Below are 14,915 nucleotides of genomic sequence, written 5' to 3' on the forward strand. Positions count from 1 at the left end.
CGTTGTGTGCTTGCAGATCGGCTGTTTTCACTACTTTTGTGCGACGGCCTTGTATGATGAAGCAGGGTTTTACTTGGTGAAAAAACGTACAAACTTGAAACTTGAAAACCCGACAGTAACAATATGCATATTTGTGCTTGTCAGGGCTTGACACATTAACGTTTTGAGGCATTGTCCTTTTGGACAAGTACATTTCCCATTCACTTGTCCGAGCACAAAAGTCACTTGAGACATTTATTTTCAAGTCACATGAGACATTTCACAGTAATTCACTTTTTTAAATGCATGCTGCATAGGAGTATTAGGAGTGCAGACATTGAAATTGAATGAATAATAAAAGGACTGCTAACGACCCCCCTTGCGCCCTCCATCCTTCACTCCATAGTATCGCCAGTCCATAGTCTGCAAACTCTGCATACAGCACAAAGCTGCTAGGAGCATCACAGACAACATGAAACCAAGAGGACAAGGATATATTACTTGTTTTGCCTCATTTCCAGGCCTTTAGCAGTCATATGGTGCAATAATGAGCCTCTTTACAACAGTGATTTATGATCAATGCCCCAAGACTGACTCGAGCCAAGGTGTCAGGTGACATAAAGAACAGATCTACAAGCCAACAACGTATCACGATGCAACGTGGCGTTAGCTTGTAGATCTTTTGTTTTTGTCACGTGACGTCCTGTGGACACATTCCGAATTTCACGTAACGTTAGACATGATTTGGACAACATCCACAGCCAAAAACAATGTACCTTATATCCAAACATTTTCCAAAGCATTTGATTAATTCCAAACCTTTTCCAGGCCTGGGAAGTTTTTTTCTTTTTCTTTTTTTTTTTGGTAAATTAAAACTATTGCTCATTATTACTCATGCCATGGATATTTGAGTTCAATAATATTTTGAGTTTTTCCCACATTCCTAAGACAATAATTTGATAGTAGCAATAAATGTACCTCCATTGATTCCTGAGGGGGACCCAAATGACCCAAATGCATTTGGGTCCCCATCCGGAATCAATGGGGAGCGTGTCGCTGTTACTACATGTCATCTTTTCGACACCCGACTCTAAACCTCACCCTAACCCCAACCTCCGTGGAGTGAGTCGCTAACCCTCCGGTCGATATGATGGTCGTTCGAAAGAGCGCGATTTTCCCCATCAATGGGGGTAAATTGACTATAATCAAATTATTGTCTTAGGAATGCAACAAAAACTAAAAAATGTTATTGAACTCAAGTCTCCATGGCGTGAGTAATCACTAGAAAAAAAGTTGTTTTGGGGGTGAACTACTCCTTAAGTTATACTTTACTCCGAGTCAACATTTACATTTTAATTCCAGTTAATTAAGAAGTTTGGTCAATTCCAGTTTAGATTTATTTGGTTAGTTTTTAGTGTACAACATAATAACCCTGATATTCGTCTGTCGTTAATCAAAGAGCTGTGCTTTCTTTCCCTGGTTTAGTTTCAGAGCGGGCGAGTGACGCCGCCCAGGAGAGCGCCCTCTCCAGACGGCTTCTCGCCCTACAGCCCGGAGGAGACCAACCGCCGCGTGCACAAGGTGATGAGGGCCCGCCTCTACCTGCTGCAGCAGATCGGACCCAACTCCTTCCTGATTGGTGGAGACAGCCCCGACAACAAGTACCGCGTCTTCATTGGACCTCAGGTTAGCCCTCTCTCTAATGCAGTGGTTCTCAACCTTTCCGGGCTGCGACCCCCAAAACAATCATATTTTAACTTGGGACCCCTCCACCCACACCCTGACGAGCACTAAGAGTTGAGGCATCACATTTTGTATAAAACTGTTCTATTGTGAAAATAGCCAATCTACTTGCTCACAACGCCTTGCGTTGCGAGGCGTTGTGAGCATGTATATAGCAGCAATATGGGTGTTCATACTTGTCATGCCCTTCTGAGAAACTTGATGTATACATTTATGGATCGATTGGATTGGAGTCTCAAAACTCTATCATCACGCTGCTGACTAACCCCTGCCTCAGTGCTACAAGGCATCAGTCTCCGTTTTGGAAACACTGGTATGAGTGTCTCTTGTTATAGCTGTTGTTGTATGTTTTAAGGGAGTTCTTTTTGCTCTTTTTGTACGTATTTTAGTGTTTTTATGTGTCTGTTTGTATTTAACCCATTTAGAACGGGTACACATTTTGTGTATCATTATTTTATGCTTTAACTAGTGAAAAATAGCAGATATACAAGCTCACAGCGCGGCACCGAGTGCCGCGCTGCGACCTCGTAGATCTGCTATTTTTGAAAAGTCGTGAACATTAGAATTTTGACCCGATTTTATAAGTGTCTTTTGAATCCTTTTAATTCTAGGCCTAAATGGGTTAATGGACCTTGAAGTCTACACACATAAAGTTGATGATGAATGACATTGTGAGCGTGTGTGTCTCCTGTGTGCAGACGTGCAGCTGTGGTCGGGGGGCGTTCTGCATCCACGTCCTGTTCGTCATGCTGAGGGTCTTCCAGCTGGAGCCCTCGGACCCCCTGCTGTGGAGGAAGACCCTCAAGAACTTTGAGGTAAGACCCTCAAGAACTTTGAGGTGAGCGTTTTACAGCATGCAGCCAAATGTAAAGTCTATCATTACAACGCCATCAAAGCCTGCCAAAATACATTTTAGTTGACTAAATCAACAGTAGATTTAGTCCACTAAAACTAAAACTTTTAAGATGACCAAAATATGGCTAAAACTAAATGACATTTTATTCAAAAGATGATTACTACAACAATTCTTTCTGTCTAAATCAACACTGGTTTATTACTACATTGTGATTGGGGATGTTAATCGACACTTGCTGCTGCGCAGTTAAGACGAGAGGGCAAAATGCACTGCTCGTCCCAAAACATGATCGCCCTGGTCCCGAGATCAAGCACGGAAGCCTTTCCCCTCAGCAACTCTAATATTGTACCTTGGCATAATATATTTTGCTATGCATCACAACGGTTTCGTTTCATGGTTAGCTCTGACCCATAGCGTTAGCTGACTTAGTATCTTCGTGGACCAGAGCAGAGCTATAGTTTTGCGGTGAAGTCTGCCACTCTCTGACCGGGTGTCTCGCATTAATGTGATTTGACGTCACTGATGTTAACGAGGAATACACATACTTTGTGTAGTGTTTTATCATCAATCTTGACAAAATCGTTGCACGGGACAGCGCTGCCATTTGATTTCCAAGCGAGCTTTCTTTTCAAACATGCACAAAGCAGGAGGAGGAGGTCAATCCAGCCAGCGCGCCAAGCCGCGCACACAATCAGAACGTGCAGGCATGCACTGACAGACACACACACATGCACACACCATTCCTCTCCCTTTTAGAAAACATTAACGTTTATAAGGTTTTTGAACAAGCCATTAAAACCTTTTTGGTTTAAAAAAAAAAAGAGAAAAAAAACACGACTCGACTCACATTTTTTGAGTTGAGATTAGCATGAGTAGATTTTTTTTACATCCTTAATTGTGATATTGATACTTTTACTCAAGTGCTTGTTGCTCTGCTGTGTCCAGGTGGAGAGCTTGTTCCAGAAGTACCACAGCAGGAGGAGCTCCAGGATCAAGGCTCCCTCCCGCAACACCATCCAGAAGTTTGTGTCCCGCATGTCCAACCCTCACACTGCCACCGGGCCGTCCAGCACCACTGTCAACAGCAACGAGAACAGGTGATGGTCTCACACACACACACACACACACACACACACACACACACACACACACACACACACACACACACTAGGGCATTAACCAAAAAATCTAGAAATCGACTCAATCGACTTGATTACATAAGTCGACTCATCAGGGAAAGTCGAAAGTTGAAGGAAAAAAAAAGAGGAAAAAGAGACATTTTAGACTGCATGCCTTGGTGCCTGTTTCATGTAATCAATTCCCCAAATGTGTTATTTTGGGGACCGCTCAGTCTCAGCGCATGTTTCATTTCATTTGTACTTCTTCTTTGTTGGCTGGTGACTGTGGTGAGACGCGTGGTGGTACGCTCCTAGCGAGACATTTAACTTCACCCGGCCGCCGCGACAGACGGCATTGCGCTGAGAACAGCTGACTGAAGGTTACAAGCTTCACTGCTTCACTCATTCAGTAGCCTACAAGTCACTCACCGTCGCGGGACGGAGAATACAATTAATTAGGCTTGATCATGGGCTGCAGCTGCTGTGATCATAGATGCGTTGCAGCACGACATGCTGTGAGCTTGTAGATCGTCTATTTTCAAATAGCCTGCTATACTGTAAGTCGAGTTGACTTGAAAAAAAAAAACTTGAGTCGTTCATGCACTACACACACACACACACACACACACACTAGTGTTGCGCGGGCCGGCGTTTTTTACGGACCGCGGGCCCCCGCAATTTTAATTATCTGACCCAGCCCAGCCTGCCCCGCAACAACGCATCAATTTTCACAGCCCAGCCCAGCCCGCAGCCCGCCGTCATTAAATACACGTTAAATATGTCTTTGAATGTGGCTTTTTAAGGCAGCCAATTTCAACTGTACAAAAACAGAATGGAGGAGAAACTTTCAACACTGATATAGAGCACATAGCCTAGTGCAGTGCAACAACAGAGCCATACAAAAATATCGTTTGAACATTTAAAAGCAATGAACCGTTAATTAGCTATATGATGGCATGACGAGTGACGACATGCATGCTTATTTTAATTGATAACACTCCTGTATGTGAATGACTATACACACGGAGCACAACTAGTAACTACTGTATCACAGAGAGATGAGGATCGAGTCACAAGCCTAGTCACTGGCGCACCGCGCCGAGACAACACACTTTGACCAAAGCAACAGCTGTATGCCTCTAAACATAATTATTCTCTACAATCTATGCTCTCACACGACAGCAACGAACCAACAGAAGGTAATTAACCAGCTCCTTACCTAATCGGCTGCGGAGGTGCAAAGTTGATCAAACTTTCAAAGGGTGTACGTTGTTTAAGTCAAAGGAGCATTGTTTTCATATCATAAAATGAACTTTAGTTTAGTCAAAAGCTTGTACAATCCACACTAGTCCACACGTGAGTTCTGTTTACAAGATCGGCTGCGGAAAGTAGCCAACAACTAGCAAGCAGAGCGCACTTCCTCTGTGGATTTCAAAATAAGATAGGCTACTCCTGTAATATGATTAGGCAAATGGTTTTATTTTCAAGTCTACTTACAGGAAGTAATGGACTTAATTAGAATTACATGACACGGACCAGTTTGGCTGACGAGCATAGGGAAGGACACTTGGTGCGCATTATAGACAGAGACCGCCTCAACCCGCCCCGCCGATAAAGTGTACATTTCTTGGCCCAACCCAACCCGGCCTGCGGGCTGACCGCGGGGGTCCGCGGGCGCGGACCGCGCATCACTAACACACACACACACACACACACACACACACACACACACACACACACACACACACACACACACACACACACACACACACACACACACACACACACTTTACTCCAGAACAACTTACAATAAGCAAGGACAGCACAAGCTAATACATCAAATGCATAGAAATAGTCTATTATAGTCTATTTATATTTCTGTGTGTGTGTTGCAGTCTGAAGGACGAGGAGGAGCAGATGTGTCCCATCTGTCTGCTGGACATGCTGGACGAGGAGAGCCTGACGGTGTGCGAGGAAGGCTGCCGCAACAAGCTGCACCACCACTGCATGTCCATCTGTGAGTAAAGCTCCTTACACATTAGGGGCGAATTTTTGAATAATTCGCTTTTTAAAAAACTTTGTAAAGTTCAATGCAAGTTTCCAAATCGGGAACGAATTTCCACAGAGCGAAAATGTGGCTGCTATTTTTTCACCCTGGTGTAGAATTTTGACAGACATTCGCTGGCGAACTGCTACACCTTTTAGCAAGGTGAGGGAGTCAGTTTGGAAGCAGACTAGGCTACAGCCACGCCGCAAACCTCACATGCAAACTGACAACGCAGCACTGTCATACACACAGTTGCTCCTAAAGCTGTGTTGTGACCTCTCTCTCTCAGTATCAATTCAAGCTAACTCTACCCAACAGGAAGAGAGAGAAAGAACATGGTCGCTTGAGCATCCCTCTGCATTGAGAGGGTGGGTCAGGTGGTTGCTTGTACTGTGTGAGTTGATGAGCCTGTCTTCCTCCTCAGGGGCAGAGGAGTGTCGCCGGAACAATGAGGCTCTGATCTGTCCCTTATGTCGAACTAACTGGAAGTTCCACGACCTCTACAGGTAACTTAGGGTCAATTTAAGCTTGGAGCAAAGGTCGATTGCTTGCCATTCAGAAAAACAAAACATGCGTAGTGGTGCATAGTGGTTCTCAACCTTTTCAGGCCGCTCCCCCCAAAATAATTATATTTTAACTGGGGACCTCCCACCCTGACGACCACTAAGAGTTGAGGCATAACATTTTGTATCACATGGTTCTATTGTTAAAATAGCTGATCTACATGCTCACAACGAGGCGTTGTGAGCATGTAGATCTGCTATTTTCACAATTTCTGCCTCTAATATTTGACAAATTGCACAATGTTTAATTTGACATTTTAGAGGTATTAAAAACATGGATTGACAGACAAATTTCCAGTGAAGACAGTTGCTAGAGCATCAGGGAATTAACATTTTCCCTTAACCTTTGAGTCAATGTGTAGGAAATAGAATCAGATCAATATTGGGCCACCTGAAAAGTTTTTCTTTGGGCCCCCATAATGTTAACCAACACCACAACTGTTTTCCTTTGAGAGAATGAAAAACAAAATATATACATAGTTAAAATGTGATCTTTTCTGAGCCCAGTAAGTAATAATCCATGAATAGATTAGGAACAAGTCATTGTGGCTCACAAGTGCCATCTGGTGAAAAATCTGTTTATTTATTTTTCAATTGTTATAATCAGTCACAATAATAATATTCGTACAGAACCCAGCTCATTATTCACCTTTGAATAGTTGCTTTGTTCCTTACATTATGTTGTATTTTATCTTTTGTATTTAATTTTGTATTTATTTTTATCCCTTAAAATTCTATTCAAACTTTTACACAATATACCAAGACAGACATACAACACAACACCCATAAGACTCTCAGTACAAATTAAAATAAAATAAAATAAAATAAACAGAAAAACACAAAATATAATATACAATAATAACTTTGTTTATGTTCAATTCAGTTAAGTTTTAGTTAGATTCGTGATAGTCTTTAGGCTTTTAGTTAGGAGCAAGTTCAGAATACGTATTACTATACCATAATGCTTGAAGAAGGTCTACTCTACTGTATGTGACCCAAACGTTGCTTAAATAATGTGTTCATGTTGTGCAAGTGCCGACGACTTATAGATGTTAAGTATAAAGTAGTCCACAAATTGTCCCACTGATTCAGTTTGTCCCCGTCCCGTCCCGTGTGTGTGTGTTGCAGCCGTGAGTCTCTGGGGTCCTCTGAGGCGACGGCGGAGGCGAGTCCCCCAGACCTCCAGCTGTCCCTGTCCCAGAGCAAGACGTCATCTCTCAGGACGTCCTACCAGGACGGGGACGTCCCGCTGCCTCAGAGCAGCAGCCAGCAGCACATCCCCCACACATACAAGGAGCTGGCTGAGCCATGGATCAATGTGAGCACACATGCATGCACTTCATTATCACTACACATGTAGTTGCAGAGAGCCTTGCACCCAGGGGGGTCATTTGGGGCATCCCCTAGTATTGCACATTTGACCTAAAATTCTGTTATTTTATGCATACTGTATAATTGTCCCCAACTCGTTTACAACATGGCATCCCAAGTTTGGGAATGTCGTTATAGGCGAACATCTTCAAACATTTTCTCTTTTCGCAAAAAAATAAAAATAAAAAATAAATAGTGAAAATAGTTCATCTACAAGCTCGGCGACGCGTTGAGAACCTGTAGACCAACTATTTTTGCTATTTTAGAAATGAGGCTTAAATTATTTTTTTGCCACCCCCTGTTTCTTTCTGAAATTTCGCCTCTGCTTACACTCATGTCCCTGCAGGGTCAGGAACATCTTTTCCCCCATTAAAAATCCTATAAGCGTTTTATTTTTTTATCCGGCCATTCTGTTGGGTACCTACCTGTTATATGTATTAAACTAGTGCATAGTGTATATTTTAATAACTAAATACAAACTTAAAGTGCTACTATGTTTTTTTTCCCTTTTTAAATATTACCTCATAGTTTTGCCATTACTATTATTTTGGGGCCCACTTGCAGCACCCTCACAGGTATCGCAAGTGAATCACTGCGTGAAGTGCAAATGTACGTCTATAGAACGTGACCTACAGTAACTATAACTAACTAAACATGACATGACGGGCTAACTCACTAACACGTTGCTTCTCTCCATCTCCCCAGGTGTTTGGCGTGGAGCTGGTGGGCTGCCTGTTCTCCAGGAACTGGACGGTGCGCGAGATGGCGCTGCGGCGTCTCTCTCACGACGTCAGCGGGGCGCTGCTCCTCGCCAACGGCGAGCACTCCTGTCCCGGGATGGGGGGCGGAGCGGGGGGTGGCGGTGGCGGTGGTGCAGGGGGTGGCGGCGGCACGTCGCGGTGCAACAGCGCCACGGGCGACGTGGTGGTGGAGTCCTGCTGCAGCATTCTCTCCATGGTGTGCGCCGACCCCGTCTACAAGGTCTACGTGGCCGCCTTGGTGAGTATAGAGCCAGACAGCTAGGGACGGGACGATGATTGCAGTTATCGTTTATCGTGATAAAAAACACTCACAATAATCTTATCGCAGAGATTTAATTTAACGTGAAGTTGTCCTCGTTCATGCACTGGGATTAGAGTTCTCAACGGGCCTGAACATTAAGGCCCAACCCTAACTGTGCCGGCCCCCAGTTAACATACATTTTAGGCCCTTCCCTGCCTGAAAACGTTGGGTCTGGTTGGGTATGGTCGGGTTTGGAAAGAATTTAGTAATAAAATAATAAAAAATATATATTTTCTTTTTTCATTGAACGCGAGGCCCTACCCTGCCCGACTAATTAGCATATATTTTAGGCCCTACCCTACCCTAAATGTCGGGTCGGGTTCGGGCAGAATTTGAGAACTCTAACTGGGATCAATTCACCTTTTATTTGCTGTACTGCATATCAAGTAGGTCGGGAGTGGCTTATTGTCGGTATCAGCCGGTAACACGCGGGAGTCTGTCCCCGTTACAATGCGCTAGACCCCTGGGAGATGGACTGCTGAGGTGGAACGCCACACCTACCATCAGCTCCCAGTACTTGCCGCACAGCTTGCCAAGCCGTGCTACTCATACGCTGAGTTGGCGGTGCCCAGAATCGAACCCATGACCTTGTGGTGCAAAGGCGAGAGCTCTACCGACTGAGCTACCTGGGCACCATAACATCAACCCAGTATCAAATTTCCTCAAGTCAAGTCCATTTTGCAGTAAACACAGCAAGATAAGGACTGATATTATTTTTTGAGCGGTGGTAAACCGCTCCATAGAGTGGCTGTGCGTGTGTCTGTAGCCTTTTTCCTCAGCGTTTTGCCATAGCAAAACGTGTGTGTGTAGCATAGCCTGTACATCCTAAACTTAAATCCTAGTCTGAAGACGTTATGCAAGCACGACCACCGCTCACTTCACATTGGGTGTGATTTTTGAAGAGCACTCAATTGTTCTTTGCACTCTACATACGTGACTATTATTGACCCTGTCGTTTGTTAACAAATGTTAATTACATGTTCACTCTTGTTACTATTTGCCATTGCAAATGACGTACGATGCTGTAAGAAGGCGATCTACAATGCCTCAAATATCATAGAAATAAATATGAGTAACTTGTTCTGTTGATGTGGTGTTTACATGGGAGTGTTAGTCATTGTCTGTATGCATTGTGTCCGTTAGAAAACGCTGCGTGCCATGCTGGTGTACACGCCCTGTCATTCGGTGTCAGAGTGTTCACGTCTGCAGCAGTTACTGCAGCCCGTGTTGGAAACCATCCTGGTCAAGTGTGCCGACGCCAACAGGTGAGGAGGATGAAGTACTGAGCATGTATGACAGTTCTAAGTAAGGCTGGGCAATATATCGAAAATTGGTCGATATCGAGGTATCAACGTGCAAGGTATACATATCGACGAAGACGGCTTGAAATGAAGTATTGGTGTATGTGTCAAATTAATTAACAGACACAGTATACAGTTTACAGTTTAGGCATTTAGCAGACGCTTTTAATCCAAAGCGACTTACAATAAGCAGGTAAAACATCACTATAATAAGCAGTATGCATGCACGTATCACATGCACGTATCACATGCAAAAAAGCAGTCCATCTGTAACCAGGTGTGGTTATTTCAATAAAAACCTACCTAACCCTTCTATGTGCAGTGTGCTTGCATGGATATGCTATTCATTATCTGGGTTTGGCAGGCAGCGCACCTAAAGCAGAAAAACATTAAAAATGATATAATGCAATTGTTTTTACTAATATCGTGAGTAATATCGATATCGAGGTATTCAACAACGTTATCGAATATCGAAGGTTTTCCTGATATCGCCCAGCCTTAGTTCTAAGTCGTAAGTCTAATAATTCTGACAAGGGTGCATGTCATGAATCAACAAAGAGTGTTTTGTTGTTTTCCAGCCGTACCAGCCAGCTGTCTGTGTCCACCCTGTTGGAGCTGTGTAAGGGCCAGGGTGGAGAGCTGGCCGTGGGCAGAGAGCTGCTCAAAGCAGGTAAACGCACGCACGCACGCGCACACACACACACACACACACACACACACACACACACACACACACACACACACACAGGGAAACGCCTGGAGATCAGTGGTTCCCCAGTCTTTACAGCTTGACATCCAAAGAGACATTTGGTGCAGACTTACAAAAATAAGCTATGCACAAAAAGTAAGGAAACATAACTTTGGTCCGTTATATCGCCCCTTTAATGATACCAATTGGTATTGTGTTTTATATACTTTTTATCGTTGATTAGTCACCGGTACAGGTACAGCTTGTACTGTAAGCATCAGGCATTTGTGGAACAACCCAAAATGTTTCACCTTTGTTGCTTGGAGCATTGAAGATTGCACACTCCCACAGTAATAAGGGGGGAAAAACACATATTGGCCACACTTTATACATTTTACACTCAGTTTCAACGTTTGTCCCATTCAGCGACCTCAGTAGTCTGTGGAAGTTCCATACGCAGCCACAACAGCTTGGCACCTCCTCCTCATGCTGGTCACCAACCTAGCCACATTTTGCTTTTGGATGGCATCCCATTCCTCAACCAGGATTTGTCACAAGTCAGCCAACTTGGTTCTGTTGGTCACTCTAGCATGTACAGCTTGCCCCACAAGTGTTGAATTGGGTTGAGGTCTGGACTCACGGCAGGCCATTCCATCCTCCCCTTTCCCAAATTCTGGAGGTACTCTGTGATGATCCTGGCTCTGTGGGGGTGAGGGTTGTCATCCTACCTAGAGGATAGCATTAGGTCCCAAATTCTGGCAGAACCCATGCTCAGGTGATAGGCACACGCCTGTGACTGGCACACACCTGCCAGCACTTGAAGCCCAAAACGAGCATTACAGGCCATTTTGGCCCGAGGTTTCTTTACTCTTTGTGCGTATATAGCCTGTATATTGAACTTGTCTTGTGTTGTGTGTAGGATCCATAGGTCTAGGTGGTGTGGACTATGTGTTGAACTTGTATCGTGTTGTGTGTAGGATCCATAGGTCTAGGTCGGGGGTCAGCAACCCGTGGCTCTAGAGCCGCATGCGTCTCTTTAGCGCCACCCTAGTGGCTCCCTGGACCTTTTTCAAAAATGTATGAAAATGAAAAAAGATGGGGGGAAAAAATGTATTTTTTGTTTTAACGATTTTTTTATCGTCACTGTCGGGCAGAAACCTTGTATCTCCAAGTTTCAAATTTGTATGTTTTTTCTTTTCGCAAAGTAAAGCCCTGCTTCATCATACAAGACTGACGCACAAAAGTAGTGAAAACAGCAGATCTACAAGCACACAACGCCTCGCGGTGCGAGGCGTTGTGTGCTTGTAGATCGGCTGTTTTCACTAGTTTAGTTCATTTTTTAATTGATAAATACAAAACAAAGTTTTGGACATACAAGGTTTCCACCTGACAACGACGATATATAAGGCTTTTATAATTTTTTGCGGCTCCAGACAGATTTGTTTTGGTTTTTTTTGGTCCAATATGGCTCTTTCAACATTTTGGGTTGCTGACCCCTGGTCTAGGTGGTGTGGACTATGTGTTGAACATGTATTGTGTTGTGTGTAGGATCCATAGGTCTAGGTGGTGTGGACTATGTGTTGTATATTGAACAGGTATTGTGTTATGTGTAGGATCCATAGGTCTAGGTGGGGTGGACTATGTGTTGTATATTGAACATGTATTGTGTTATGTGTAGGATGCATAGGTCTAGGTGTATATTGAACATGTATTGTGTTATGTGTAGGATCCATAGGACTAGGTGGTGTGGACCTATGTCCTCAGCTGTGTGCTGTGTGTTATGTGTAGGATCCATAGGACTAGGAGGGGTGGACTATGTGTTGTATATTGAACATGTATTGTGTTATATGTAGGATCCATAGGACTAGGAGGGGTGGACTATGTGCTGAGCTGTGTGCTGTGTGTTATGTGTAGGATCCATAGGACTAGGAGGGGTGGACTATGTGTTGTATATTGAACATGTATTGTGTTATATGTAGGATCCATAGGACTAGGAGGGGTGGACTATGTCCTCAGCTGTGTGCTGGGTCCCCAGCCTGAGGCCACCAACTGGCAGGCCCTGCTGGGACGCCTGTGCTTCATAGACCGCCTGCTGCTGGAGGTCCCACACGAGTTCTACCCCCACATCATCTCTGGAGGCCTGGACGGTTACCACAACCAAGCCCCCGTGCAGAGGTGAGACTATGCAGTATAGGCCTGTCACTACTGGGTATATTACATAATCGTCTTAGCACAATAATTTTACAGAAACGCAGTCATTTTGTCATACAGTATGTAAGCCATTTACCATGAGAGGGAGTGGGTTGTTGGCTGATTTACCACTGTTTCAGGGTTATGGCACGAGGCGAAGCCTCGAATGGTAAATTGCTTATCTACCACTTCTACCATATAAATGAAAGAAAACACAGTTGTAACTTGCGAGATCTTGGAAATGTTACAACTGCAGCACAACAGTAGGCGGGGTCCATGAGCCAACTCAAGGTTGTTGACTGATTTACCACTGTTTTAAGCCAATCAGAATCCAGTATCTGAACATGTGACCACAAAAAGTGGTAGAAATGTTCATATATTTTCAAACTTGGCTCAAAACTCAGGGAAAAAAATAGCGGAAATAGCAGATCTAGTGAGCTTGTAGATCGGCTATTTCCACCATCAATGTTCTTTTTTAAGTTTAAAGTTGTCAAATATGGTGTTTTCCCTCCAGGTACCAGAGTAGGGATGGGACGATAACCTATATTATCGTTTATCGTGATAAAAAAACACTCAAGATAATCGTATTGTGGAGATTTAATTTATCGTGAAATTGTCCTCCGTCATGCACTGGGATCAATTCACCTTTTATTTGCTGAACTGCATATCCGGTACCACTTAAACCCTCTATTGGTAAACGTTGATATACATACTTGATACTGTCTTTTTTTTACTCACTACCAAATCTCTTTGCCAAAAAATTGCCGATCTACAAGTTCACAACGTGTTGTGAGCTTGTAGATCTGCTATTTTTTGGGGCAAATGTTCCGCCCCAAGATGATGGATGTTGGGGATATTTTGATTATCGCGATAATATCGTAAATCGCGATTTCTTTGGTCACACAATAATCGTGACATTTTTCATATCGTCCCAATCCCTGCCAGGTACCAGAAGCTGCTGCGCCTGCTGGCCTTCGCCCTCCAGTCCATCGACAACTCCCACGCCATGGTGGGCAAGCTGTCGCGCCGGGTGTTCCTGGGCGCGGCGCGCATGGTGGCGCACGTGCCCTACGTCTTCGTCAAGCTGCTGGACATGCTGAGCGGGCCCAGCTCCACCCACTACGCCCGCATGCGCCGCCGCCTGCTCGCCATCGCCGAGGAGATGGACATCCTGGACGCCATCAGCCTGGGCGCGGAGCAAGGTTGTTATTTTTTTATTTAGTTTCTCGATTTCAGTTTAGTTTTTATTAGTTTTTGAGCGGTGCCAGCCACTCCCAACAGCTGACTGCGTGTGTACACCATGTCTGTCCATTTGTACATACACGTACGTCTATTTTATTTCATGTGAAAAGGCTTAAATCTAATTATTTTCTTTACGTTTTTAGTGTTTAATGTTGTTCTTTCTTTTTTTGCAATATGGGGTTGTCGAGTTAGATTTTCCTACAATGCCAAAGTGCAGTAACTACGTTTTTGGACACACCGACTTATTTGTGTATCCCAAGGTCAAAATGTACCCACAACATGCCGTAAGCTTGTAGATCTGAATTTTTTTGCTACGTTTGTAGATTTTTAACAAAGCTAAAACTAAGGACATTTCCTCAGATTTTAAATTGTTTCGTAAAGCCAAATTCTGTAGTTTTTTTATTGCAGTTGGCTGAAATGTTTGTTCCAGTTCTAAGTAGTCGTTATTCCGTTTCCAGCTAACTACGGCAGCCCTGGCGCGGAGAGTGGCGAGGAACAAGCTCGCGGGGGAGGAGGAGGCGGAGCCTACCTGGAGCTTTCGCCCGCCCTCTGCAAAAGCGGCGCACCCCCCCGTAAGATGTCGCTGAGCGCGGGCAAGAGCCAGCGTCACAGCGGGAAGGCCGGTGGTGGCGCGTGTCCGGAGGAGCTGATGGAGCAGCTGAACGCCTTAGCGGTCAGCGGACACCACAACGTAGCCGGAGCTCCCCCTAGTGGCGATGGCTTCAAACCTGTTCAGGTCAGTGGTGGAAAGTAAC

General features: G+C 44.4%; 1 protein-coding gene across 2 annotated transcripts in view; it reads left to right on the plus strand.

The window, feature by feature from the left end:
- Window positions 1–14,915, plus strand: part of map3k1 (mitogen-activated protein kinase kinase kinase 1, E3 ubiquitin protein ligase) — a 62,422-nt gene that overhangs the window by 29,119 nt on the left and 18,388 nt on the right. For both annotated transcript variants that reach the window (XM_080743778.1, XM_080743779.1), the window contains exons 4-15: window positions 1,465–1,665; window positions 2,421–2,537; window positions 3,524–3,675; window positions 5,592–5,713; window positions 6,168–6,249; window positions 7,435–7,624; window positions 8,383–8,676; window positions 9,883–10,004; window positions 10,619–10,710; window positions 12,708–12,903; window positions 13,864–14,120; window positions 14,619–14,896. In XM_080743778.1, coding sequence (XP_080599904.1) covers window positions 1,465–1,665; window positions 2,421–2,537; window positions 3,524–3,675; window positions 5,592–5,713; window positions 6,168–6,249; window positions 7,435–7,624; window positions 8,383–8,676; window positions 9,883–10,004; window positions 10,619–10,710; window positions 12,708–12,903; window positions 13,864–14,120; window positions 14,619–14,896 — 2,103 coding nt within the window. The remainder of the gene's footprint in view (window positions 1–1,464; window positions 1,666–2,420; window positions 2,538–3,523; window positions 3,676–5,591; window positions 5,714–6,167; window positions 6,250–7,434; window positions 7,625–8,382; window positions 8,677–9,882; window positions 10,005–10,618; window positions 10,711–12,707; window positions 12,904–13,863; window positions 14,121–14,618; window positions 14,897–14,915) is intronic.

The sequence above is a fragment of the Nannobrachium achirus genome, assembly GCF_963921795.1.
Source record: "Nannobrachium achirus genome assembly, chromosome: 15".
Lineage (NCBI taxonomy): Eukaryota > Metazoa > Chordata > Actinopteri > Myctophiformes > Myctophidae > Nannobrachium > Nannobrachium achirus.